General features: G+C 47.2%; 11 protein-coding genes across 11 annotated transcripts; 4 read left to right on the top strand and 7 right to left on the bottom strand.

Moving 5' to 3' along the window:
* Positions 1-205: 205 nt before the first annotated feature.
* Positions 206-1,362, bottom strand: F5Y00DRAFT_263193 (alpha/beta-hydrolase; the record flags this gene model as incomplete). Its single annotated transcript, XM_048011484.1, has 5 exons — positions 206-463; positions 604-840; positions 914-1,023; positions 1,084-1,254; positions 1,323-1,362. 5 exons carry the CDS (start codon positions 1,360-1,362, stop codon positions 206-208), a joined length of 816 nt encoding a protein of 271 aa, XP_047863695.1.
* Positions 1,363-1,531: 169 nt separating this feature from the next.
* Positions 1,532-2,734, bottom strand: F5Y00DRAFT_270898 (uncharacterized protein; the record flags this gene model as incomplete). The annotated part of the gene is made up of 5 exons (XM_048012688.1): positions 2,474-2,734; positions 2,328-2,405; positions 2,232-2,274; positions 2,090-2,154; positions 1,532-2,020 (listed from the first exon to the last, which is right to left on the bottom strand). The coding sequence occupies exons 1-5, from the start codon at positions 2,645-2,647 to the stop codon at positions 1,532-1,534; spliced, it is 849 nt and encodes a 282-aa protein (XP_047863694.1). The 5' UTR covers positions 2,648-2,734.
* A 455-nt stretch (positions 2,735-3,189) lies between these two features.
* On the bottom strand, positions 3,190-5,486 carry F5Y00DRAFT_240383 (MFS general substrate transporter). Its single transcript, XM_048008222.1, has 7 exons — positions 5,223-5,486; positions 4,897-5,159; positions 4,648-4,836; positions 4,485-4,590; positions 4,025-4,429; positions 3,471-3,970; positions 3,190-3,408 (listed from the first exon to the last, which is right to left on the bottom strand). The coding sequence occupies exons 1-7, from the start codon at positions 5,281-5,283 to the stop codon at positions 3,271-3,273; spliced, it is 1,662 nt and encodes a 553-aa protein (XP_047863693.1). The 5' UTR covers positions 5,284-5,486; the 3' UTR covers positions 3,190-3,270.
* A 957-nt stretch (positions 5,487-6,443) lies between these two features.
* F5Y00DRAFT_253762 (uncharacterized protein) lies at positions 6,444-9,620 on the top strand (the record flags this gene model as incomplete). The annotated part of the gene is made up of 5 exons (XM_048010095.1): positions 6,444-6,513; positions 6,592-6,646; positions 6,732-8,232; positions 8,317-8,426; positions 8,507-9,620. 5 exons carry the CDS (start codon positions 6,444-6,446, stop codon positions 9,618-9,620), a joined length of 2,850 nt encoding a protein of 949 aa, XP_047863692.1.
* An 87-nt stretch (positions 9,621-9,707) lies between these two features.
* On the bottom strand, positions 9,708-11,494 carry F5Y00DRAFT_110324 (FAD/NAD(P)-binding domain-containing protein). Its single transcript, XM_048003902.1, has 2 exons — positions 11,274-11,494; positions 9,708-11,222 (listed from the first exon to the last, which is right to left on the bottom strand). Exon 2 carries the CDS (start codon positions 11,218-11,220, stop codon positions 9,796-9,798), a length of 1,425 nt encoding a protein of 474 aa, XP_047863691.1. The 5' UTR covers positions 11,221-11,222; positions 11,274-11,494; the 3' UTR covers positions 9,708-9,795.
* A 272-nt stretch (positions 11,495-11,766) lies between these two features.
* F5Y00DRAFT_263188 (uncharacterized protein) lies at positions 11,767-12,648 on the top strand (the record flags this gene model as incomplete). Its single annotated transcript, XM_048011483.1, has 1 exon — positions 11,767-12,648. The coding sequence occupies one exon, from the start codon at positions 11,767-11,769 to the stop codon at positions 12,646-12,648; it is 882 nt and encodes a 293-aa protein (XP_047863690.1).
* A 377-nt stretch (positions 12,649-13,025) lies between these two features.
* F5Y00DRAFT_270896 (Glyoxalase/Bleomycin resistance protein/Dihydroxybiphenyl dioxygenase) lies at positions 13,026-13,815 on the top strand. The gene has a single exon (XM_048012687.1). The coding sequence runs from the start codon at positions 13,074-13,076 to the stop codon at positions 13,692-13,694; it is 621 nt and encodes a 206-aa protein (XP_047863689.1). The 5' UTR covers positions 13,026-13,073; the 3' UTR covers positions 13,695-13,815.
* Positions 13,816-14,876: 1,061 nt separating this feature from the next.
* F5Y00DRAFT_110290 (uncharacterized protein) lies at positions 14,877-17,737 on the bottom strand. The gene is made up of 6 exons (XM_048003900.1): positions 17,523-17,737; positions 17,001-17,462; positions 15,706-16,945; positions 15,313-15,611; positions 15,158-15,235; positions 14,877-15,103 (listed from the first exon to the last, which is right to left on the bottom strand). The coding sequence occupies exons 1-6, from the start codon at positions 17,658-17,660 to the stop codon at positions 15,038-15,040; spliced, it is 2,283 nt and encodes a 760-aa protein (XP_047863688.1). The 5' UTR covers positions 17,661-17,737; the 3' UTR covers positions 14,877-15,037.
* A 407-nt stretch (positions 17,738-18,144) lies between these two features.
* F5Y00DRAFT_270893 (uncharacterized protein) lies at positions 18,145-18,657 on the bottom strand (the record flags this gene model as incomplete). Its single annotated transcript, XM_048012686.1, has 1 exon — positions 18,145-18,657. One exon carries the CDS (start codon positions 18,655-18,657, stop codon positions 18,145-18,147), a length of 513 nt encoding a protein of 170 aa, XP_047863687.1.
* A 446-nt stretch (positions 18,658-19,103) lies between these two features.
* F5Y00DRAFT_240377 (zeta toxin-domain-containing protein) lies at positions 19,104-20,593 on the top strand. Its single transcript, XM_048008221.1, has one exon. The coding sequence runs from the start codon at positions 19,451-19,453 to the stop codon at positions 20,546-20,548; it is 1,098 nt and encodes a 365-aa protein (XP_047863686.1). The 5' UTR covers positions 19,104-19,450; the 3' UTR covers positions 20,549-20,593.
* Positions 20,594-20,740: 147 nt separating this feature from the next.
* Positions 20,741-23,108, bottom strand: F5Y00DRAFT_110282 (MFS general substrate transporter). Its single transcript, XM_048003899.1, has 8 exons — positions 22,769-23,108; positions 22,365-22,640; positions 22,125-22,301; positions 22,041-22,067; positions 21,969-21,986; positions 21,780-21,887; positions 21,621-21,723; positions 20,741-21,566 (listed from the first exon to the last, which is right to left on the bottom strand). Exons 1-8 carry the CDS (start codon positions 22,788-22,790, stop codon positions 20,786-20,788), a joined length of 1,512 nt encoding a protein of 503 aa, XP_047863685.1. The 5' UTR covers positions 22,791-23,108; the 3' UTR covers positions 20,741-20,785.
* Between the last annotated feature and the right edge of the window lie 808 nt (positions 23,109-23,916).

Genomic DNA, 23,916 nt, shown 5'->3' with positions numbered 1-23,916 from the left:
GAAACTCATTAAGAGAGGTTGTTAAGATCAAACGTAGGTGAAATATCGGTTTCTATCAGTAGTGATAGCGGATTGGCAATCTGATTGACTTCATAGAGACCCAAGTAGCCCCCCTTTATTGACAGAGAATAAGTAAGTTTATTCTAACGGTTCCGTACATATATATTCTATTCAATGCTAGTAGGTATCTCCTATGACAAGGTTCTCAATTAGTCTTGAGCCACTGCAACCCGTCATCAAATGCCTGTTGGAACATTTTGGCCGTCAATTCATTCCCCAAGTCCGGTCTGGTCGCGAACCCGTGCTGCGTCCCTCCGTAAACGAGGAACTTCCACATCGCCCCGCATCCTGGGAGGTGGTTCAACATCGTCTGGATGAGGTCTGGTGTAAATACGTCTGTTTCTGCACAGCCTACAAGGACCGGCTTCTTAAGGCCCTTGAGGTCCGAAGGTTCGAGGAACGACTGTGAAATCGGTTAGACTATGGAGCTAAATAGAATGGATCTTGAGAGGTTATAGGAAGCTCCTCGAGGCACATGGATTATGGATGGCAACATTGTAGAATAGCGAGATTTTGAGGGGTATCTATTGTTATCCGACTCACCGGATGAAAAATAAGTATAGATCCGACGTTCTCGTGGTCGATCTGCGCCAGCTTGAAAGCATGCTTGCCACCAAAGCAGTGACCAAGTATATGGATTCTTGCTTCAGATCCCCGGTTCTCTTTTGCCACGGTGCTGCAAAACTCAGGAAAGAATTTGGCTACAAGCGAGGATATGTGTTCTGGAGTGTGCCGCTTTAGCCAACTTGGCATATCAATCTTGCGAATAGTTTCCTTTTGCTGTTTATATCCGAGAACGAATGCATCAGTGTACGTTCAATGGCTTGTTACGAATAACTTTTAACGGGCTTACTTCTAATGTCAGATTACCGTATGCGTCGAGGTCCGTCCCTGGCGTATACAGCATGAAGGTATCGGGCAACGCGTCACCTTCAAAGTAATCCACAATCACCGTCTCATAACCTAAGATATATCAATATTACTTGTATCTAATAATGATACACTCTCAGTGTTAGGATTTACCGTATTGGGCGTATTTATCAGCAAGTCTCTGGTTATGTTTGGCCAGACCAAATCCATCAGGTAGGTAAAGGATGGTATCGCGACGGGAGTTTGTATCCCTATTCTGAGGCGTTGATCTGTATATAGGCAATCCAGCAAGAGTTGAGAAAGAACCCTTCGGCTCATAGGCGGCTATAATAGCTGTTGTGTCAGTAATACCTAGGTACATAATGGATTGGCTTTCGCTTATGGAGGCTTACGATCACCAGCTGCTCCCTTGAAACAGTAACATGTAGACATATTGCTTCACCAGTATATGCGGATGAAACTGTATGACGCTAGAGGTCTTTTTTGTGTCGACACCAAGAAATAATAGATGAGCTACATAATTGAGCTTAAGTAGAAGCGACTAGATTGGGGTACCGGAACCCCACGGCACGGTACCAGCAACCTCAATAAGCATACTAGCTCATCGCGATTCTTTCTCAAACATAAGCTTGTTCTTCAAAGAACCGATACCACTAATGTTAACCTCAACAACGTCACCATCCTTCAGCCAAGGCTGTCCTGGCCACTTAGCAGCTATCCCGGCCGGGGTTCCAGTCATGATTATCGTTCCCTGTCTTAGCGTCGTTCCTCTACTCGCATGCGCAATGATTTTCTCAATATTGAAGAGCATATCGCTTGTGCTTCCGTTTTGCCGGACTTCACCGTTAACTGTTGTCTTGATCTTGAGCGGAGCCTTGGAGGCTATTAAAGAAGCATGTAGAATCGTAGGACCGACTGGAGCGAAGTAGTCAAATGACTTGGCGTAAGTGAATTGTCCCCCTGAGTAGGGAGGTCGCTGCCATTTGCGCGAGGAGAGGTCATTTCCCGCCGTGACTCCTAGGACGTAGTCGAGGGCCTTGTCCTCAGGAATGTTTTTGCCAGTCTTTGAGATGACAACACATAGCTCTCCCTGAAAGCATGCGCTCTTCAGTCAATATGCCACTAAACCTAGTCCACGCGAATATAGGCGAACACGAACCTCATAATCCATTAACTCTGCTTCAGGGGGAACTGGGACATCCGAATAGGGACCTGTCAAAGCATCTACGACGGCGAGATACGATATTAGCAACGTCCAAATCTATTAAGGGTAAAATAGGTAATTGCTAATTGCGACTTACCCGATGGCTTCGTAAAAATCACAGGATTCGGCGGAATTGCCAGCTATAGCAAGCGTATTAGACTTCACTCTGAACGGCATGGTGAATGCCACAAACATCGGCTTCTTTCGCATGATCCGCATAGTTCAACCCTATGCAGACAAACAACGGCGTAGAGGGAACGGGAGATAACAGCTTTAAGGCAGGAATATCATTAGCTAATAAAATACGGAGCAGCACACGGGCAACATCGTAGCGCTCACCTTGTGGACTACGGCAGTCTTATCCGTTCGTCGTAAACTAAAAAGGTCACCTTCGAGGAGTGGGACTACTGAGCCAACGATGCTATCCAGCGAACTATTCGTGACATCTCCATAATGTTCAACAGACGAGTCGTCCAGGAATCGGATCAAATTAGTGAACGTTGGTGAAGACATGATTAGGTACTTGGCATAAACCTTTGATATACACTATACTCAGTCTTGAGGTTATGCTTATATGCGAAAGGCCAAGGCATAGATACCTTATGTAGGTAGCTATGGAAGAGGGAGTGTTATCCTAATAATAGAAGTGCATTTGCTTTGCGACTCCGGTGAGGCCAAGTCCGGCTCCCCACTTCCGAGGAAATAGCCGTACCCCAGAACGCCATGCATATTTGACTTGCAAAATAATAATAATAATAATGCCTTTAACTAACTTCTCCTTGCCTAACTTCTCTATTCATTAGATAATTTCACCCTGTATTATTTGATAGGCTCGCTGGGCAACCTTGGTTCCTATGGGGTTGTTCTAACAGGTCTGCTCATGTTAAGATCATTGAGTTACGCATCTTATAATTAATCGAGGTCCCCAGTAATGACCGACTCTTTGATATTTAACCACCCACTCCTGAGTTTCGTATCCATCCTGAAGCACGCCAATAGCCTATTGTCTAAATGCTAAGGGTGAAATCCGCTTGGGAACCCTCAAATATTATACCGTCCAACCCAATCAAATCTAAATGTTATTTCTGTTTCTTATTCTAGTATTTAGGAAACGCACCATAGCCCGAACGACGGGTTTAGTGGATGTGAGCTTTCTCCCAGCTAATTAATCGCCAATGTGTGGAAGTATGATGGCGAATCTTGGGTCCCCAGAACACTAGCGAAATTGCCAAGAGAACAAAAGCCGCAAATATACCCGCAATGGTACCAAAAGCCTATCGTAAATGTGACTTGTCAGCATAGGATAGACGAGATGGTTCAGGAGTGATCAACTTACCTTTTCATAACCCTGAGACTCGACCCACGGCACAGTGCCTTTAATGAATCCAAACGCGACGATATTTTTGAACCCATTAATCAATTCTAAGCACTCTGCTGCTACTGGGAAATAGCTGTCACATACGTATACCATGGCGATGCTAGCAACACCCGTAAGGCCGACGCTCATGAAGCCATAGGCAACAAAAATGACAGCCCAATGCATTTGTCTCTCCGCAGCGAAGCCGAAAAGAACAGTTCCTGCGAAAACCAAAGCGCTAGGGATGAACAAGAGAGCTAGCCGTTCCTCAGGAAGAAACATGCCGTTATTGCGACGGGCACGGTAGGCGGAATACCTGTCAATAAGAACACCGCCGATTAGAAAACCGCTTGCTTGGCCGATCATTCCCGGAATGTTTATTAGCCCTACGTTTCCCACATTAAAGTTGTATGGTGGGGGTATTAGAATACTGCCGCTCAAAACGTTGACCATGACAGTTGGAGCGAGGCAAATAGAGTCTTTTCTCCGAGTTAGCAGCGTTTAGTAAGATTCAATAACCATTTTAAACTCACAGATAAACGTAGCCATGAGGCAGGCTGGATAGACAATCAAGGGGACCGGCCGGAACATTAGGTCCCAAAACGACTCCTCAGGTGTAGTTCCAGACCAGGGGTTGAGGAGTGCGAAGTAAGGTTTACGGGGGATGCTGAGGTCCATTGGGAACATCGACGAAGGGATACTACTACTTGACTCCTCAAAATACGTGGTATCAGACTTGTCGATACCACTGCTAGCTTCGGCATCTGGCGCTGTCTCTGAAATCTGCATTGGCTCCGATACCTGTGTAGTCCGATTGGGGGGATTTGACGGGTTTATGGTCCGGTTGAATCTCGATTCCGGTACAAAGAAGATGATCATCAGGAGGTTAACGCCTAGAAGGATAGCGCTGAGCCATTTGCCCCATTTTAGACCTCTGCCTATGATACTTTTTGTTAGTTCCTAGCCGCATCGTATTGGGGCACTGGAACGTACTTTCAATAAGGTATCCTCCTACGAGGGGTCCCAAGCTGCTACCGAACGCAAGCATGATCAAATTCCATGCCATTTTACTACCCCTTTCGTGTAGGAAGTAGATATCCTAAGAGGAGAGATTAGAAAATGAAATTAACAGTGGCTAGCTAAAGGGGTAACTCACGTTGATGATGGCAGCGCCAAGCGCTTCGGATGCTCCTCCACCAAACCCGCCAACTACACATGCTGCTTGCAGACTAGCAAAGCTGTCTGTGGACGCTGCCCAGATAGCTGCCGCGAATGTGATAGCGCAGGCTAAGATGAACACCGGCCTTTTCCCAAAATACAAAGCCGAAGGAACCCAAATAAAGTTCTGTTCGAAACGAAAATGTAAGTGGAGTCCATCCGTTGCAGTAGCATGATAATATCTTACCGACACTCCTAGGGTAAGAATTACCCAAGCGATTAACCCCGAGGCTTCATCGATAGATACGTTGAAATGCTCGGAAATAAGGACGAAGACATCGGAGTAGACGGTTCCGCTAATATTGTTCGTGCAAGCAAAGGCGCAAACAGATGCGTAGGCCATGTTCTTGCGCCATCTCGGCCATCTCAGGGGATCATTGGGATCCGTAGATGGCTGTGGGAAGAGGATAAGGTCTTTATTGCCGCGATGCCGTTCACCTTCAAGATTCTCTATCACCGTAACTCGTAGTTAGATACTGCTCCTTAGAGAAAGTTGAATTAGGTAATATTTACCTTTAAACAATAGCACAGTGCCTTCGGTTGTATCTAACTCCTTAAGTGTTCTGAAATGCATGGTGCCGATTAGAGTGCTCGTAGGCACTTGCGGTACCTATTCCGGATAACGTCGAAGTGGTTCTGGAGTAAAAAGATATATACCTCCTAGCGGAACTCGAAGACATAGATAAAGGTGAGTGACCTAATGTACACACCACTGTGAGTCCGTCTAATCCTAACTTCCCCGGATTTCCAATTTCATACAGGATCTACCTATGCAAGATCGTCGCGGGATCTATACCTACGCTTAGCTGTTGTACCTTGTACGCGCACACACTTGTAGTGTAGTTCCAGCTTGAAATCTCCAATTAACATCTAAGTTATGTCCTTAGGAGGTAACTATGGAGATTCAGCTCATCTACGAAATTTCGATGGCAGTGAAGACCGCGTAAACTCACCTTATGGGAAGTGCCATCGGACCGGTGGGGGTCCGATAAGACGCATGCAACGATTATAAGGTAACCTATAGCTTGTTGTCCAATTATCTTCACAGTAAGCTCACGTAACTATCGCATATAATACCTAACTGACATGGTATTGATACAGGAGAACATTTAAGAAAGCCATAATTAGGGAACTGTGGCTCATATTATACTTGGCCAACAAATATGTCGTAATATCCTAGGATATCTAAAGAAGGGGAGCGGACGCGTTGGTATGTAAGTCATCACGTGCTACCACGTGACATTCAGGGGAATCGGTTGAACTCTAAAATATGTTGGGAGCAGAAGTTATTGGTCAGATTGTCATTTTAATTTCATATCTTAGTTGAAACATGATTCAACCGCGCAAAAAACACATACCTATTTAGCAAAACAAAGGAGTTCCGGCATTTCTTACTCAAAAAGTAACCTAAAGCATACCGGATTCGCGGTTTGCGGGGAGCGTTAGACTAAAGAAAGACGCTGAACATCTCGGCTCATTCGGAACAAAGGCCGAGGTGGGTTACGCGGATTTACCGGACAGGGGGCATCTCCATGTCTCTCCCATGCGTCCTGAGCGTCCTATGGCATATGCGTCCACCCATAGCGGCTGCAGAAACCTAGCGCCTTTTCTTTAATTCGTGTGACAAGATTATCCAAATATTGTCAATTGGTTTATATCGTTTGCTTATACTGTTTGCTTATAGCTTAACGTTATATTCGTAACTACCGAGGAAACTAAGGTATCAATTAAGAGATGGCGTTTTGTACCTATTGTGGTCAGGAGTTCCAACGAAACGAGCATCTCGAACGCCACTTAGCTACTCGTAAGCCGCCGGTGTTTTAGTGTCTGTCGTGCTTACCTTTTTTACCATCCAGACTGATAACGCTTTCTCATCTTACAGACGCTAATATTAAGCGATTTAAATGTAATATCTGTCATCTATCCTTTTCCCGAAGGTATGTCAGACATTCTTCCTCTTTTTTTTCTTACACTCCCTCGTCCCCTTTTATCCAATCATAAATTATAATTAATTGTTCCTAGAGATGTTCTTCAAAGACATGTGGCGGTTCATGGTGAAACCTCCGCCGATGGGCAGTCCTCGAACCAGCCGATGGCTGGTGTAAGACATCGTACACAAGAAGCTTGCCGCAATTGTGCAAGGACTAAGACTAAATGTGATTCTAACACACCCTGCAATCGTTGTCACGTTAAAAAAATTACATGCGACAGACGGCCGAGAAAGACGCCGGCACGTGCATCTTTGTCGGGCGCTAGCCAGGATTCAACAACGACATCGGTATCAGAAATTAATGTTACTCGCGATGTTGGATCTTCTACTATAAATGTCGATGTGGAACACGCTAGACCTAATCGGAATGTTCAAAGCGCTTCGGAAAATAGCGAAGGTCTTGATATATCAACACATAGCTCTGCCCCACCGCCGACAAAGCAGCTGCGTGTCCATGAAGCCATCATTGAATCTGTCGCCACTGGTGGGTTCGGCACCTTCATGGAGAATGTGTCCGAACAAAACATGAGTAACGCTGCTGTCCCACCCGGCACCGGATCATTGGTAATTGGGTCGCACATAGAAAGTTGGACCGGCCAGAACCAAGGTCTCATAACAACTCGGAATAGTGAACAGACTGAACACTCCACTGGCGCGATTGGTCCAAGTCAGTATAGGGTAATTTGCAATACAGGATTAACGTCGCACAGTCCTACCGAGATGCAAACCGACGGGTCAGCTAATTTGTGGAACGAAGAGCGACAGGCGTACGACATCCGGTGGCAATATAATACAGACGCTGTGGAACATCAAGTTATCATCCAAGCGTATAACTACTGGTCGTCATTTCGTTGCAACCCGTTCGAGGACATGTCAAAGTGCCCTAGGACGGCTGGAGTGCTCCTGGAAAGCCTCGGTCACATGCCAGAGTTGGATGAGCTATGGGGCTGGCTTGGACTCGACTTCGCAAGCCCCAATCCGTTCGAACCTCTCGCGAGCTTACCGCTCCGCGAGAGTGTGCGGGATAAGCTTGCCGCCATCTCGCAGGCTCTTCTCCAAAAGGCTCTCAGAGTCCATCAGCTCGACCCTGCCACGGCTGCTGCCAGTTACCCTTCCCCCTCTCCTGATGGCAACTCCCGCGGGTTCCTTATTCTCCCACCATCCGCGACTATGGAACATTTTCTCCGCGAATATATGCGGATATTCGAGCCGTTTTATCTTCTTATCCCTGGAGGCGTTTTGGACGCAAATATGCTATTAAATGGATCTAATGATACATCATCTACTCTTCTTATCCTGCTTATGATTGGACAGGGGGCTATATCAGATCCTACAAATGAGGCACGACGTCTATCAGGTGGCTTAACGGAAGTCTGTCGTATTTCCCTATTCGACACCGTCGAAAAGGATGTTTCTGTCTGCCACCAACCCTTGTTGCTACATTGTGCACTGGTGTTTATTATTCAAGCTGCATGGAGCGGAGATAAATGGCTGATGGACATCGGCCTCGGACAACGTGGTATTTATATTGCAGTATGCTCACCCCTACACCTGACTATCCTATTTTTTTTCCTGCACTACGTCCGCCCCCAGGATTTAGCAGCTAACCATCAGTAGATCGTCCGAAATAGTAGATTATTCGATGCTCAAGTCAGCCATACGGAATCCCTAGAACTTAGCGATGATTCAAGGCACGTAGCCTGGCTTGAGCGAGAGAGGCTAATCAGGTAGGACTACTTTTCGTTTCCCCCCGAACCCCCTCTTTCCCAGATTAAAGGGGCTACTGACGTAGCCTTCTACTCTTTAGACTTACATATACATGGGCTATTCTTGACCTAGAACTTAGCCTATTCCTTGATAGCACCCCGCATATTCAGATAGCAGACCTTAACTTGGTCCTCCCTAGTCCTGCAGAACTCTATCTAGCTTGTGATACTGACTCTTGGAAACGTGGAATGAACGATACGCCGCCGATACAGCCATCTCTCCGTGTGCTATTTGAATGGTTCCTTACCGATCAAATTACAAGAGACAGACGTCGTTGTCTAACTCCCTCGGCGTTTCGGCTATTGCTCCATCCCCTTTATTCGCTTGTTAACAGTTTCCGCCAAGTCCTCAGTTGCTTTAGCGAGGGGCCGAACTCGCGCTTATTCTCTCCGGTTACGAAACGGTCTACCGATGTTCGCATGGAGGAAATGCAGGTTCTTTTACACCGCTGGTTCAGCTTGTACTGTTCCCGTCTCCGTGAAGTTGAGCAGTCAAATGTGTCGTTTAACCAATTTCGGAGCCCACTGATGACAGCGACTCTCATCACTTATCATATTATCTATCTTAATACAGTAACGGGCTTTACCGACATCGAAAGCTTAGCTAGAAGGGGACTGAGCGATTCTCGACTTCAGCAGCTATCTTCCACTCGTGTTGAACAGTATATACATTGTCCTGACGAGGCTCTCTTACATATCGGTCAGATCCTCTACCTTCTTCGCTCATTTGATAAAAAAGTCCGCCCGCCGTGGTGGCCTGCTGCTCTTTACCGTGTCACACTTACTTTATGGGCGATAAGCGTATTTTGCGGAGCGCGGTGGAAACTACCGTCATCGACTCTTGTATTGATAGATGTTGAGTCGCGGGGCGACGATGATGCAGTATATCGACATTTCTACTCTAGCGTGGGAGCAAGTATCTCTGGATCAAACGCGGCAACGACTTCGGATTCATCTCCCAATCACCAGGTCTCCATTCCAGCAATCACGGACCAAAGGGGTGGTTCTGAGCCGGTAGCATTGGATGATCCAATCCGAACACTGGAGACTTGCTTGCTAGCTTTCGGGGGTGGCATCGCTACGAGATTCTCAGAGGGAATCCATACTAAGTTGAAACAATTTTTGGCTAGTCGCTACGGCCTGAGAAACGGATGACTGCTTGAGCAAATTTATATGCTCTACCTGGGATCTATTCTAATCAAACTGGCCTTAGAGGCGCGTAAGCAACATCGTCTCATGTACAAAATATTCTTTTACATGTCGCCTCGCATCTTATTGATCTAACCTAAAAGTTCACCAAGCAACAGCTTCATTAGCCGCCTTAGCCTCTTTACTTGGTCATCTCTGCAGGCCAGAACTTCCGTATATCCGTCCTCCAATTTGCATAAAGTGGCCGATGGATATTTTCGAGTTCCTCAGGATCACCCCGAGCTAGTGCCCTAAAATACCAATCCTCCCTCGCCATGTCGTCTGGCTTGGCGCCATGGAGACGTGTCTTATTGGCGCTACTAAACGGATGAATGACATTCTGGAAGACCCATCTTCGCTCTGTAGAGTAGCGGTGGAATAGGGTTTCTAGATTTGGATTAGACGACGATGTCGAAAGAGCGATCTGGAGGGTCTGAGCTAATGCGTCCCCGTCAAGAAGACCAGTGCATAGACCTAGCCCGCCAATGGGATTATTGATGTGTGCTGAGTCGCCCGCGAGAAAGCACCGCCCACGATGCATAGTGCTAGCAAGTAGCTGATGCATCTTATAGAGGCTCTTGCGTACTACTACGTGGTTGCTCGGCCTAGGTCCATCGATTTGACGTAAGAGGAGAGAATCAACATAATCCGGCTCAAGAACCTGTTCGTCTGTCAAGCGGGCACTGTTCGGATCATCATTGGGCTTTGCTGGTACTGCCAAGCTATATCTCCAAAGACCTTTCTTTCCAGCTTCGACATGCTCCAGCGGTGTAGTTACGCCCCAAAATGTCTCGTCGACTGTAAAATGGACAGAAAACTCCGGGACGACTGGCGCGATACGCAGGACGTCTGTCGCTAAGAAGCGCTCGGGCCAGGAATGACCCGAGAGGCGGATTCCGAGAAGTTTACGGACTGTAGATCGACCACCGTCGCAGGCGGTGAGATATTGACCTTTAAGAACCTTGTTTCCCTCTTGCGGCGTCGCTACCGTGACTGCTACTTGGTTTTCGTCTTGTGACAAGCCCGTGACTTCGTGCTCCCAGAGGACTTTAACGAATCCGGTCTTTTCCGCTTTCTCCAAGAAGATCTCTGCGAGCCGACATTGAGCAAGCTGGATCGAATAATGACCTGGCTTAAATTTTCCGTCGGGACCAGCCTTGCTCATCGCGTTTTTCCCTATGATCGCGCCCAGTTCCTTGCCTACCACTGTGCCATTCTCATCAACAACATCAGTTGGGAGCTTGCGCCATACATAGCCTCCTGAGGGCATCCCCTCTGTGGAAATTTGGTCGTAAAGTCCGATTTCCTGGAAGACATCGTGTACCGGCCCATAATATCCTATAGCACGTGGCAATTGACTAAGTGATGATTCTTTTTCTAAGACAATGGTGCGAATCTGATTCATGGCTAGCCGAAGAGCAAGGAGGAGGCCGACCGGGCCAGCGCCTACTATGATGACTGGGACTATATCGGTTTCATTGGAGTCGCTATGTGTTGATGCGTTCGTACTTGTCCCGTTTACCGTGGGCGTCTCATGTGATATATCCGAAGAAGCGTGCGGTGCCATTGCTACGGTATTAATAAATTATGTAATGAAATGTTGACAATTTGGCAGCCTACCTATGCAGGTCAAATTTCTAGATTCATGAGCCAAAAACCGGGAAATATCCTCAAGCTATTCAATGTATAAATGCCTACGTCTAGCGCTGTTGTGAGGCGGGTAGCTAGGATTTCCGAATACAAATCTCAAATGTATGGTGCGAGAATCGTGCGATTCGCTTTTGCAACCGAATCCCCTTCTCAGCCGGGTTTTAACAGATTCCCCGAGGAGGGTCCCGGAGGAGAACCGAGGGATCAACTCGGACCATGCCGTATCCGGAGACATGTGACCGCTCAAGTGAAGACCTCTCCACACTTATGAAGCATCGTTGGACTACCTAGTCACTGAGATGGGTTCTACTAGCACTGCTACGCTTTCATAAGGAAACTTGTGCGAGGAGCTGTGTGGTCACCCATCTTTATACGTTAAAATCACAACACATATTTACGACAAAGGAGGACGCAAATGAATACTCGTAGTATTAGAAGGTTTGCGTCGTTTACGCCCAGCAAGATGTCTAACTTACACCACCGAATGCCTACCACCTTTGGACCATTCCCAGGGCCGCGCCAATCGTTCGACGGACGTGCCCGTGACGGCTCCAGAATAAGCAACGTGGAAGCCTTCATCACATTCAAGGCCAAGCAATCCGATCTTGCCAATCTCCTACCCCCTACTTTCTCTTTCCAGAAACCGGGTCCGGAAGCCTATGTCAGCATCACGGCAAAACGCCTAGATAATCTAGAGTGGCTTGCCGGCCGTGGATACAACCTCCTAAGCGTCTACATCCACGGCGTGCAATACACGACGGAAGAAGACGGCAGAGCATATCGGGGCACATATCTTCCCGTTCTCTGGGAGGATATGGCAGACCCGATCATTAGTGGGCGGGAAGAGTTGGGTTATCCGAAACTATACGCGGATCTAGACATCTCGCAAACAGTAAGCACATATTCAATGATGGCGAGCTGGGAAGGATCGAAGTTTGCCGAATTTAGCCTTAGAGGCCTCCGCACGGAAGAAGATCGGGACGGGATGGGGTCCCGGCGGCTGGCACCCCCTGAAGCTGGGGTCGATGAGGGGATCCTCCTGTGGCGCTACATGCCTTCGACGGGGCGTCCTGGGCAAGCAGATGTGGAGTACCCCGTCTTTGTCTCACATGCAGAGGAAGCAAAGAAGCAACAAGCTAGGGTGATCAAGAGGTTAACTGCGGAGGGAGGGGAATTCAAGTGGCATCCTTTGGACTGGAAAGCTTTGCCGACGTTACACCACATCATCGAGCGGCTGGAACGGATCCAGATATTGAATTTGGTGGCTTGTGGTCTCGTGGAGAAGGTCGGCGGAGGCGATCTCTCTTCGGCAAGGAGAGTTGGAAGCGAGCAGCCGAGTTTGTAAGCCGGACGAACACCGCGTTAGAGATAGGGTTTTTTAATCTTCGCCAAGTTCCGAGTCTGAAATGAGTTTGTAAATTGATGTGAAAGATGAATTTCAATTCGCAGTAAGATACGAGCCAACACGGCAAACATGGGGATTCCGGCTCTCCATCGGAAGTATCGACGGCTACGCACCGTATTCCCAAGCCACACGATGCTGTGTCCTGCACAAGACTGTTTGCATTAGAATTCCGACGTCACAATTCATAAGGCGACCGATGGTGTATTGTTTTCAAAATAGACTTCGAACTGGGCTAGCATTTATATCTCATCAAGCTGGCTTCCTAGAGTGTTAAACCCTGCCAGCGCCAACCCTGTGAACTCGGAGTGAAGACCATTTTTAATTCCTACCTGTATCAAGATAGTTCCCAGCAAACCACATTCAACATGGTGACACAAACCACCACTACCCATACACAGAATGGCAGCATTCAGCTCTCTCCAGATAAGTCCAAGCGCATCTCGCCCGAATCCCTGTGCCATGTCGTCCTGCGCACGACACCAGACAACTTCGAAGATATGGTAGAGTTCTACCTCACGATCCTCGGGGGGCGGGTCTCGCACCGCTCGCACCGCCTGTGCTTCATGACTTACGACTACGAGCACCACCGCATCGCCATCATCAAGGACCCCGCGGCGACCCCGCGCAGGGCCGGCGCCCCGCAGGTCGGTCTGCACCACGTGGCGTTCGGGTTCAAGACGCTGCAGGACCTGGCCGCGTCGTACGAGGAGAAGAAGGCGGCTGGGATCCTCCCGGTCTGGTCTGTCAATCATGGCATGAGCACCAGCATGTACTACGAGGACTTGGACGGCAACCAGCTCGAGTTCCAGGTGGATAATTACGATACGGTGCCCGAGGCCGTGGCGTTCATGGCTTCTCCTGAGTTCGAGGAGAACCCCGTCGGAGTCGATTTCGACCCGGAGGTCTTCGTTAAGAGGGTTAGGAGCGGGGAGGATGATAAGAGCATTAAGGTTAGGCCGAATATTGGCCCGAGGGATAGGAGGTAGGAGCGAGTTTTAATGGCGTTGGGATTGGTGCGTTGGTCACCGCGATGATACACGAGATAATCTTAGAATGATAAGGGGGTATCTGTATAATACTTAGGTAAGGGTTCATCAATTATATCTCTTCTGAATCCTTTTATGCGGTAGAGCGTCCCTCTCATGACCGAAAATATCTATGGTATCAAACCATCAACCGTATAAATAAACTGTATACTTCATAATACCGTAGGTAGGTACCCAATCCTTTGCGTTGTAGTATAAAAACCCCCAGCACTCCGTATCTATCTATACAAATAGCAATGCTCATAATGACGAAGATGCACAGATAATATGAAGGGTGAATTCCAGAACCCTATATCCTCCTAAACCGGGACGCGTACGAAGAAGTTGGAGATGTCAAATGCCCGCCATAGTGGCCGCATGGTGGAGATAGGGGCCCCCTTTTCATTCTTCCAAATCAATCCAAACAATAATACCACCTCGAATAACTATCGGAAATACAATCCAATGCCGAACTCCTTTTTTTTTTCAATCCTCATCTTCTCGATCTAATTTAAAAGTTAATTCAGTCGATTTCTTAGCAGCGACAAGCGGGATATAACATACCATCATTGTCAAGTGCCATCGCCTAGCAACAAGCACCTAACCCCAGCGTATATAGCTTCTAGTAGTGAAACAGCGACTAGATGCTCAATAATTTAGTTCTAGGCAAACCCCATCCGAAACTAGGACTTGAACTAGGCCAGTATTCTCGTACGCCGACCAAGGGATGGAAGCTGACGCGTTTCTTGGCGCGGGAACGCGAGTGCTTGGAGCGAAGAGCACTTCGCTTCGAGGGTTTCTTATTTCTTGCCCATAGCAGCGGGATGATAAGCTCGCGCAGATAAACTATGCATGTATACGGATCCATTTCGAATATACCTAAGTGAAGTTTCTCAGGGGTTTTCGTGTGGTTGTGTGATATGTGGTGTGGTGTGGTGTGTAGTTGGGCGGTTATGTGGTGGTTATGAGGTAGTGATTGATGTTGTAAATTAGGAGTGAGATTTCCGAGGAGGGGAATTTGCGTCCTTGGAAGACATAAATACCATCAGGAATAGCCTTCGGAAAACTCTGCTAGTACATTGACCGAACGTTTGAACTTTGAGGCAAGAAAATACGCCCAAAACTGAAACTTGGAACTATTGAGTCACGGTTGGAATAGTGTAACTACCTAGCTACATACCCCTTACTAGAAAAGCTATAGCTAGATTTAGTATAGTTCATAGCGTAGTTATAGTCATACATTGGTTTGGGCCGCCCGTGCTACTGGCGATTATAGTTTCTCCGTTCATCTAGTAGCCTACATCTTACAGTGGTTCCCAGATTTCCCATGTACTATTCATGTCGTCAAGGTTGAACGAGTGGGCGCCGAGCTAGATTGGAAATTGTAAGCATTGCGAGACGCCTTCTGGTGGTTTTATACGCACTTCTGGGAAATTGTCATCTAACCATCCTGACGCTAGGAAATCCGGCGCCTCGGGAGCGGTTAATTGGTAAGTGTCGGCCTGACAGTAGTTAGCATTTACGGGCTAGGATTATGGTTTATGGTTATTTAGTAAGGTCAATACAATCAGCTACTTACGTCGATATGGGTCGAAAGGTCCGGGGGAGTTAGATATTGCTGATTGGGGACGGATATCCTCTGTCTTTCCATTTGCTTATAATGTAGGTCTAAGAACCTTCGTGCGCAGGCAGCCTTAGCCGTTTGGTGGGATTCCTGTTCTAGATGTATTTTTAATAGCATAAGCGCCGCGTGCATTGTAATAAAGCACCAAAGCTCGCTATAACAGCAGCGCAGATGTCTGTCCTCCATTAAGGGGACACACTGCTCGAGGAGGTCAATTATAGCTTGGGAGTCTGTCACGATAATGTTATTTGATACTGTATACATATTAGCTTCCCCAACGCTAGGCAGTGAGTAATACTTCGCTAGCTACTGGATTAATCTTTTCCTAGGGGAGAAGGCTAAACTTACGCTTAGGCTGGAGCATAACAATACGAACCAGACTCAACGAAGCGAGCAATACGTCATCCCTGACTGTTGTGAGACTTTGATAGCCCAACTCCGCTAGGCGGCTATTCAGGAGAAGGATATCTCGCGACGTGTGATAACATATAGTTTCCGAGAGCCAGTATCTACCATCATTTTTGTGTAGATAAGGTCGGTGAAGGGCAAGAACACATTCTTTCAGCTGAAAAAGGCAGAAGGCATTCGCAACGATTGACAACTTAGAATCGTCTCGGGGTGTCGCATCTTCTTTGTCCCAGGAGGGAATAGCCTCTATTGCCTGCGTGATTTCATGAGTGTATCGTAGTACCTCGTCATAGCTAAGGTCTGTAGATAACCTTCCACTAAATAAACGTTGGGATATTTCAAGACGCAAAGCCCAGCTGCGAGCGCTATGAACTTGATAGGACGTAAAAGTATAAACATCAAGTGGCTTTGGTGTGGGGATTTCCTCCGATGCTTCGCCGAAGTCGTCATCGTCAAGATTCATAGGGGGAGAGGTATCAGAATTAATGTTATGAAGCAGGGTAGGGAGGCCGTACTCGAACGAATTCTGCAGATCTAATTCTCTAAGGACAGTCCATATTCGTCTTTTCATCTCTCGCATGTAAGGTGTGCCGATGCTCGAAGATAGATCGCAATGCAATCCATCCATAATCGCATCCTGGACCAGAGAGCTGGTCTCCTTCCACCACCTTTTTTTGCCGATCATAGCTACACGCTTAGCGAGATAGACTAAACAGGATATCTGGTAGTGGACAATTTTGCGGTGCTTTGGGCCCTGTTGCTTCAACCACTCTTCGCATGAATAAATCCATCGCGCGCACATAGCACGATATTTTGCTGGTATGCATGTAGCCTCGGCCGAGCGAGTAGTAGCACAGGTCGGTATAGATATCATCGCCAAGATGAGGGCCGTCATGGCAGGATACCGAGGCCGCTGGGGTAGCCAAAAATTGGCATATTCTCTCTTGAATGTGGGTATATGAATTATACGATGGATTTGCTCCATACCATCCAGGTAGAAAGAAACTAGAGCATCGGTGTCCTCCTTGGGAGGGAGGAGACCCTCCATATTTACCCCTTTTCGGGGCGAATAATCCACACTAAAGCCATTTTTAATGGATTTCTCCCTTGTAAGACTAACACCAAGTGGTTTGAACCATTCGTTAGCCGTCTCCTTAATAAAGGGGAAGAGTTCACGAATCTGTATAAAACATTAGTACGGCCAACGTAAAGAGATATGCGTAACGGAAGCCTACCTCGCCGAAGAATTGAAATAAATTATGTCGGCCATAATACCCCTGCGGGCGTCTCTCTTTCGGATCACAAAGCTCGGTATTGTTGACGCGAGTTGTATCATGGTCAGACTGACTCCTTGACAATGATGCTGGGTTTGGTTGAGCACCATCACCGTCGCAAGCTTTACTAGTCAAGCTTTCAAGATCCCGGGATCTTTCATCCGGTGGTATTGGGCCATCGGATTTAGCATGGTCACCTACCACACAGGGAGATTGCACCACACAATCAGCCTCACCCGTTGGGAGTACCTTTGAAAGTAATGCTTTCAATTCAGCAACCTGATCCTGTAGGCCTTGGATCTGCTTTTCTTGCCGTAGAGCTGGAAAGTTAAACGAAGAGGGCTGTTCTGTCTCGTACGAACATTGGGTTGACCTTCCCGTCCTTACACATCTCTGACAGGGTAGGTTCCGGTCACAGGACAGCTATATCCGAATACTCAGTAAAGTCATTTAGGTTCAGGTTCATAATGAGTATTGTCATACTTTCTTCTTCCGACATTCTATGCAACTCAACCGCACGCGTTTCTTTCGGCTTTTTCTTTCACCAGCGAGGTTTTTCTGCCTCGTAGATCTCGACTGTTCGGTCGCATCGGCCGTCTCAACGCCGGCATTGGGCACCATTTTCGCCGAGATATTGAAGCGACTTTAAGTATGTGTGCCATAAGATTGGATACTATCCTCTTGTTTGGGGAGATATATTTGGAAGAACCGGAGTTAAGAAGAATCGCCGGCAGCATGACTCGTATAATATAATATTTACGGATTTCCGATCATCTCCGACTTAGAGCCATTCTCCACTTAAAATATTCGTTAAGACTTGAGATCACTCTATTTCTATCTTATTCATAACACTTCATTAAATTCTAGCACTGTTCATGAACCAGGTGCCTTATAATAGACTTTAGAGGGACTTACTGTCATTGGTTCTTTAAACGAAACACGTCTCCGGGTAGCGAAATACTCGAATAGCTTATTAGTTGGTTCAAGATTCAACTAACTACCTCCCACCTAATTCTGATAAAATGCCATGGTTCGGATTAAAACTCTAGGATGTACCTATAAGATCAGGTTCCTTCTTGCTATCTACATGTATAGTTAGAAGTATCTATTCTATGACTCGAGGCGCTATATTATACAGAGCCTGCTCATACATAATCCCAAGCCTATCCTTCTCAGCCTCAACTCGACGTTTCATAGATGGGCTGGGTTCATGCTCCTCATTGTACATTACCCTAAGCCTCTCCCTTTCTGCCCGAAGCCGACATTTTATAAATGTGGTAGGCTTATGCTCCATAACTCTAATGTTCATATGCTTAAGCTTCTCGCAGCGGTCTGCGAGGATAGCCTTATCGAAAAAGTTATCGCAACTTGGACATGAATCAGTCGCTTTGGCATCAAAACGTTCGAGACATACGAGACAGGTCGGGTTGATAGCACATTTCGGGCAAGGGTGAAGGCTGGGAGAGTGATGTCCGGTACGCTGGAAGACCCAGTCGAGGATCCAGCTAAATCTGTGCCCACAAGCATAGGAGGATGTGCCTGTGAGTAGCTCAGCTTCGCCGCAAGTTGCCCGGATTGCCGAACGGCGATCTGGCGTTTGGTTTTCTTGGACACCCATATTTAATCTTTAATCAATCCTATTACGCTTGAGGTTTATTGTATGTAGTAATAAACTAGGACTAAGATGCTGATATCCAGGCGAGGGTAACTGTTAAGTAAGAGGTAGATCAAGCTATCTGAGACTCCTGGCCCAACGTATTGTTGGTTAATAGAATGGCATTATCTCTTTAAATTGAATCAGAAAGAATCTATTCTGATACGAAAGATAGGGGGGACAAGGGGGACAAGGGCCATTGTGCGCAAAGCCTTATTCACGGTCCCCTTTTTGTTCATTGCGAGTAATAGAGGTAACATTAACGAATCTTCCCAATGTGATTGCTTACCTAGTTTTCGCCAACCTACGTCGTGAAGTGGTGGTATAGAAACGGATATAACGGAAAAAGATCTGAATACATTAAAGATATAACTAACTGTTTGCTGCGAAAAGTTATAATTTCTTTTCCAGCTGTAGTTACTTTTATGGGAATAGAGGCGCACATTCGCATGCTATAGTCTTACCACAGTCAATTATAAGCTACAAGGTCCATGGTCGGCAGTTGTCCTACCCCCACGCATAAGTCAGTCTTGGGACTTGGTCAGATGGCAGGCAAACTTTACCATTAATCCCTTACTAATAATTACCTGCCTCCCCATTACCCAGCGTGCTTTATCAAATCAAACCATGTATCCTCCTCATACCCTTATAAGATTCCCTCGAATCATTCAGGACGGATACGTCCGCCTACTCCGCCGTAGCGTCGCCTTATTCCCGTATAGCAAGCATCTTTCCGGCTCGGCGGGCGCGGTGCATAATGGATAATATCAATCCCCAGTCGTACATTCTTTCCGAGGAAGAATCGCGGATTGTATTTGAGCGAGATATCCTCCCTTCCGAACTGAGCGGACTCTCTTTAGCCGAGGCGCCTATCTCCAATAACGGTAGCGGAGTCGCGAGAACCCCGCTCGCGGTTCTGCTCATCGGCCAGACAGGCGCCGGGAAGACGCGCACAGCGCCCGCGATCAAGAATGCCCTGGTCCGTCTCCGCGGCGGCGAGCGGCTCGCGCATTTCGTCGCCGACACGTATAAGACGTTCCATCCAGCATACCGCATGATCCTCGCCGCGCGCCCTGCTCTAGCCTCGTCGGCAACCAGCCCCGATGCGCGGCGCTGGCTCGCCATGGCTGCATCTTACGCTGCGTCGCAGCGCGCCGACGTGCTTATCGAGTCCGCAGCTCGGCACCCGGGCGATTTCGCGGACCTGGCGCGCCTCTTTCGCGCAGAAGGATATCGCGTCGAAGTAGCCATCCTGGCGGTCCCTGCGGCGCTCAGCCGTCTTGGCATTCTGACGAGGTTCTACGAGAAGCTGCCGGAGGCCGGGCCGCAAGGCGGACTACCCCTCCGCCTGACGCCGGGTAAAGTCCACGATGAATCTTATGCGGGGTTATTAGAGGCAGCGGCGTTTGTGGACTCGTCGGACGCCGTCGACCAGGTTGTGGTTGTGCGGCGGGATAGCCTGGTGGCGTATGCTAACGAACGAATTAGAAACATAAGCGACGGTGATGGCTGGAGGTGGGGACCGAGTACTGCCGAGGCCGTGCGGATAGAGAGGGAACGGCCGTTGACGGCTGGGGAGAAGATAGGTGCTGAGCTTAGTTTACAAAGGCTTCGGAAGATGAATGTACCCGGCCTCGAAAACCAGCTAGTAGAAATCGAAAGGATGCTAGAACCCCTTTTAGGTGCTCTCGACGACTCAGTGCATTTACCCTTGAAACCCCTCTCTCTCCCTAATTCGGTGCACGATGATCAATTCGATGTTGATGCAGGCCTTACGCTTGGGACGACGCCACCAGGTTGTATTCGGTCCCTTTCCTCGAAGGTGTCCACTAGTGTGAATGGGATAAATCTATGAGACTATCTCTTAGCAGCATTATAAATACTACCTACCTAGGCATATATATAGTTGAAATATTAGAGGTATATATAAGTGTCAGTAGCTTTGAACCATATATAAAATATAGTAACTAACGTATTCATAGTACTCGGCATCCTACATTAACTGGAATATCCCATCTACCCAACCCCCATCTCTATATTTCTGACCAATCCAATGTCTAAAACACGACTGCTCGCTAGTCCCACTTATACTCTAATACATGTATCTGAACTCGGGATTTAGATCTCCCAACTCGCTCTTCTCGTAGTCTGATAAGCCAACGTCTCTGACAGCTTTCTTTCTCCTTTGGTTTTCGCGGTAGATCGATATGAGATATAAGACTGACGCCAAACCGCTCAAGCACGTGAACCCGAGACAGATCGAATAGCCGTTTTTGAAATAGGGGGCGTCGGTATTGAGAAAAGCGAACGTGGCTATGATTCCGCCGATGTTGCCAAAGCCAATCTGCCACCCTGTACCTATAGCTCTGCGATGATGACCACCGAGGTTCATGCTAAACCAGCAGACAGTAATAGGCAACACGCTGTAAGTGCTCATCGTAATGAAACATAACATTGCGTATTGAACCGGTGTGTTGTCGTGGATCCTGAGTAAAACGCCGAAAGCTGCAAGACCCAGGGTAAGTGGCGCAAGAGCGAAAGCTGCACGGTGGTGCATCCAGTCCGATAGCACAGCTGTGAGAAGAGAGAAGCCAAAAGATGCAACCCAAGGAACTACACTGTGAAGCTGCGTCTGGATGGGATCGTAATTATATGTCGAAATGATAGTAGGCGCAAAAAAGGCGTAACCATACGCTGGGACAATGAGTCCAAAGTACATGAACCCACCAAGCCAGACACGATGATCCTTCATTACATTTACAACATCGCGAAACGTAATCTTTCGATCAGCAGCATTGTGGCCTTGGTCAGCTTGTAGTCGGGCTTTTATGTAAGTTCGCTCTTCTTCGGTCAACCACTTAGCTTCCTCGGGGCTGTCGCAAGTTAGAACCACACAAGCTACACATAAGGTTAAAAAGATAACTTACAACGAGGGGAAAACAAAGTAAAAGATAACCGCAACTAGGCATGTGAGGACTCCTTCGAGGATGAAAATCCATCGCCAGCCATTATATCCACGGATACCCTGCACTAATCAATTATTAGTATATCCCGGGGATTATTTTTTTCTCCTTTGCTAAACTTACTCTTGCCTATAGCAGACGCCAAGAGACCTCCGAAAGCTCCAGCTAAAGAAGTGGACGTGAAGAATAGGGAGTAACGCTTTTGCGATTCACTCCGCTTGTACCACATGCCTAACCAAGAGTAAACGTTAGCGGCGTAAGCTCATGAATTGACACATTATGCCGTTCGATCCTAGATGGGTAGGTACGTACTAATGAGGTAAAAGCATCCTAAAGTCTATGTCAGCATATTTAGAAATTATAGCTTGGGGACTTGCTAATTACCAGGAAACATTCCACTCTCGAACAACCCTAAGCACCTAGTGTAAGTATGACAGTCTTATCCAAACTTAAGTGGAAGACAATTACCTAGGAAGAATCGTGTCGCAAGGAGACCAGAGTAGTTCTGTACGAGACCCTGGCATACGGATGCAATGCCAAATCCCAACATACAGGTAGGAAGCCATATGCGTGGTGAGAACCTTTTTAAGAAGATATTGCTAGGAATCTCGGCAATTATATATGGTACAAAAAACATGGTTAAGGCTAAGAGGTAGGTTCTTAGTATTAGTATAAAGTAGCACCTTTTGATACCTAGCATTTACTTACCAGTATTGTACTCATTATTCTCTAGGTGTAGGTCTTCAACCAGACGGAAAGATTTTGCATTGGCAATATTGACTCTGTCCAAGAAAGCCAGGAGATAGAGAATACAGAGGAACGGTATCAAGTGCCAGTCGACACGTGCTACGAGCTTCCGCTCCGTTGTGTGAGGAGGACATTGGACAGGAAGCCCATCATACTCGGCACCGGCAGCGCCGGGATGATAACTATTGTTTCCAATAATTTCATCTACTGGCTTCTCCGAATCGCTCGGAGCTGAATCTGCTTGAATATCAGGGTTAGCCATCATTATTACCCGAGTCCGATGCTGTGCGCTTGAAATATTTCGGCACCCGACTTGAAGACGCGGTGCAATACGAGACTGAAATTTGGAGAAAATGGCGACGTACGGGAAACCTTGCTGGAATGCATTTTCAATCGAGGCGATCAAAGCCAACCGAGACACCACGTGGAATATCTCCAAAAAAGCAATTGACTCGCGCATTCAACAAAAAACCGAGTAGCTCAGGAGACGGTGTGCCAAATTCTACTTTTAAATAATAAAAATTTGCGACGAGTCGCGCCGCTGACGGCGGCTGACTATTGATGTAGAGTCGGACTCAGCAGTTGACCGTCTCCAAAAGCAGCAGACCCAAGCGCGAACTCGGCCTTGGCTCCCAAGGCTCTTGAGCCTCAAACCCTGATATAATAATGAGCAGTACAAACGTATAACCCTATTTGGTGACTCAAATAAACGAGAATTCAGTCTCTAAGAATATGCTTAAAAACATTCAATTTAGAGCCGATGTCGCTTTATTGGGACGAGTTTATACCAAACAAACTGGAGCCACTAAGACAGGATTAGCTCAAAGAGGAAAAGACCCAACTAGAAGGGCAGGAAGGGCCAAGTTTATGCGGGGAAATTAAAAGTTGCGGAGTAGAGTTGGACCCTGAAAACGAAAGCCAGCCAGTCAGCTCGTCTCTAATTCGTAATATCCTCCCGAATTATTTACCGCGGCAGCTATGTAGCTGAATATGTAGCTGAATGTCTTGGTGAACCCATTGATCCCAATCAGAGGCTTGCAGATATAGCCGAGTACACTCTCTTGATACCAATTGGTCCATAGGTATATGCTACTGCTGTCTTTGAAGCATAGTCTCTACCCCAAAGACACGGGGTTCGGCATACGAGGAGCCGTGCCATGCCGACCCCGAGCCGTTTGCATTTCCCGGAATTTGCGACGCTTTGTTCTCACGTGCCATCGGCTATGTTTTGCTAGCATCGTGCTGTTGCGGTCTCATTATATGAGTCTCGACATAGCAACATTTTGGATGCTAAATGGAATCTCCTCGATGCAACGACCGACCTAATTGCGTGCGTTATCATGTGCGAGCTAGTTGAGCGAAAGGAATACCTAGCATTAGTAAGTGTTCTCATCAGCATCAGATGGGTAAAGATAACATAGTTCTCTTGCTAGGTGAAAGTGAGAGGTAAAGCACTGAGATCAGAAATGTGTCATGATAGCAGTTTTAAGAAGGGGGCCTTCCTAGCAAACAA

The sequence above is a fragment of the Daldinia vernicosa genome (genome assembly GCF_022497035.1).
Source record: "Daldinia vernicosa strain CBS 139.73 unplaced genomic scaffold F5Y00scaffold_31, whole genome shotgun sequence".
NCBI lineage: Eukaryota > Fungi > Ascomycota > Sordariomycetes > Xylariales > Hypoxylaceae > Daldinia > Daldinia vernicosa.
This window is presented reverse-complemented; position numbering and strand designations above follow the sequence as displayed.

Bases quoted from the DNA above. Each gene is read 5' to 3' on its own strand.
- F5Y00DRAFT_240383 (XM_048008222.1), bottom strand. From the start codon at position 5,283: ATGCATTTCAGAACACTTAAGGAGTTAGATACAACCGAAGGCACTGTG. The intron at 4,591-4,647 runs GTGAGTTACCCC...CTCTCCTCTTAG, and splicing joins TTGGCGCTGCCATCATCAAC to GATATCTACTTCCTACACGA. The intron at 3,409-3,470 runs GTAAGTTGATCA...CATTTACGATAG, and splicing joins AGTCTCAGGGTTATGAAAAG to GCTTTTGGTACCATTGCGGG.
- F5Y00DRAFT_110324 (XM_048003902.1), bottom strand. From the start codon at position 11,220: ATGGCACCGCACGCTTCTTCGGATATATCACATGAGACGCCCACGGTA.
- F5Y00DRAFT_270896 (XM_048012687.1), top strand. From the start codon at position 13,074: ATGGTGACACAAACCACCACTACCCATACACAGAATGGCAGCATTCAG.
- F5Y00DRAFT_110290 (XM_048003900.1), bottom strand. From the start codon at position 17,660: ATGGTGCCCAATGCCGGCGTTGAGACGGCCGATGCGACCGAACAGTCG. The intron at 17,463-17,522 runs GTATGACAATAC...ATTCGGATATAG, and splicing joins TAGAATGTCGGAAGAAGAAA to CTGTCCTGTGACCGGAACCT. The intron at 15,104-15,157 runs GTGCGTATAAAA...TTTCCAATCTAG, and splicing joins TAGATGACAATTTCCCAGAA to CTCGGCGCCCACTCGTTCAA.
- F5Y00DRAFT_240377 (XM_048008221.1), top strand. From the start codon at position 19,451: ATGGATAATATCAATCCCCAGTCGTACATTCTTTCCGAGGAAGAATCG.
- F5Y00DRAFT_110282 (XM_048003899.1), bottom strand. From the start codon at position 22,790: ATGCATTCCAGCAAGGTTTCCC. The intron at 22,302-22,364 runs GTAAGTAAATGC...CCTACCTCTTAG, and splicing joins GAATAATGAGTACAATACTG to CCTTAACCATGTTTTTTGTA. The intron at 21,567-21,620 runs GTAAGTTATCTT...AACTTGCGACAG, and splicing joins TACTTTGTTTTCCCCTCGTT to CCCCGAGGAAGCTAAGTGGT.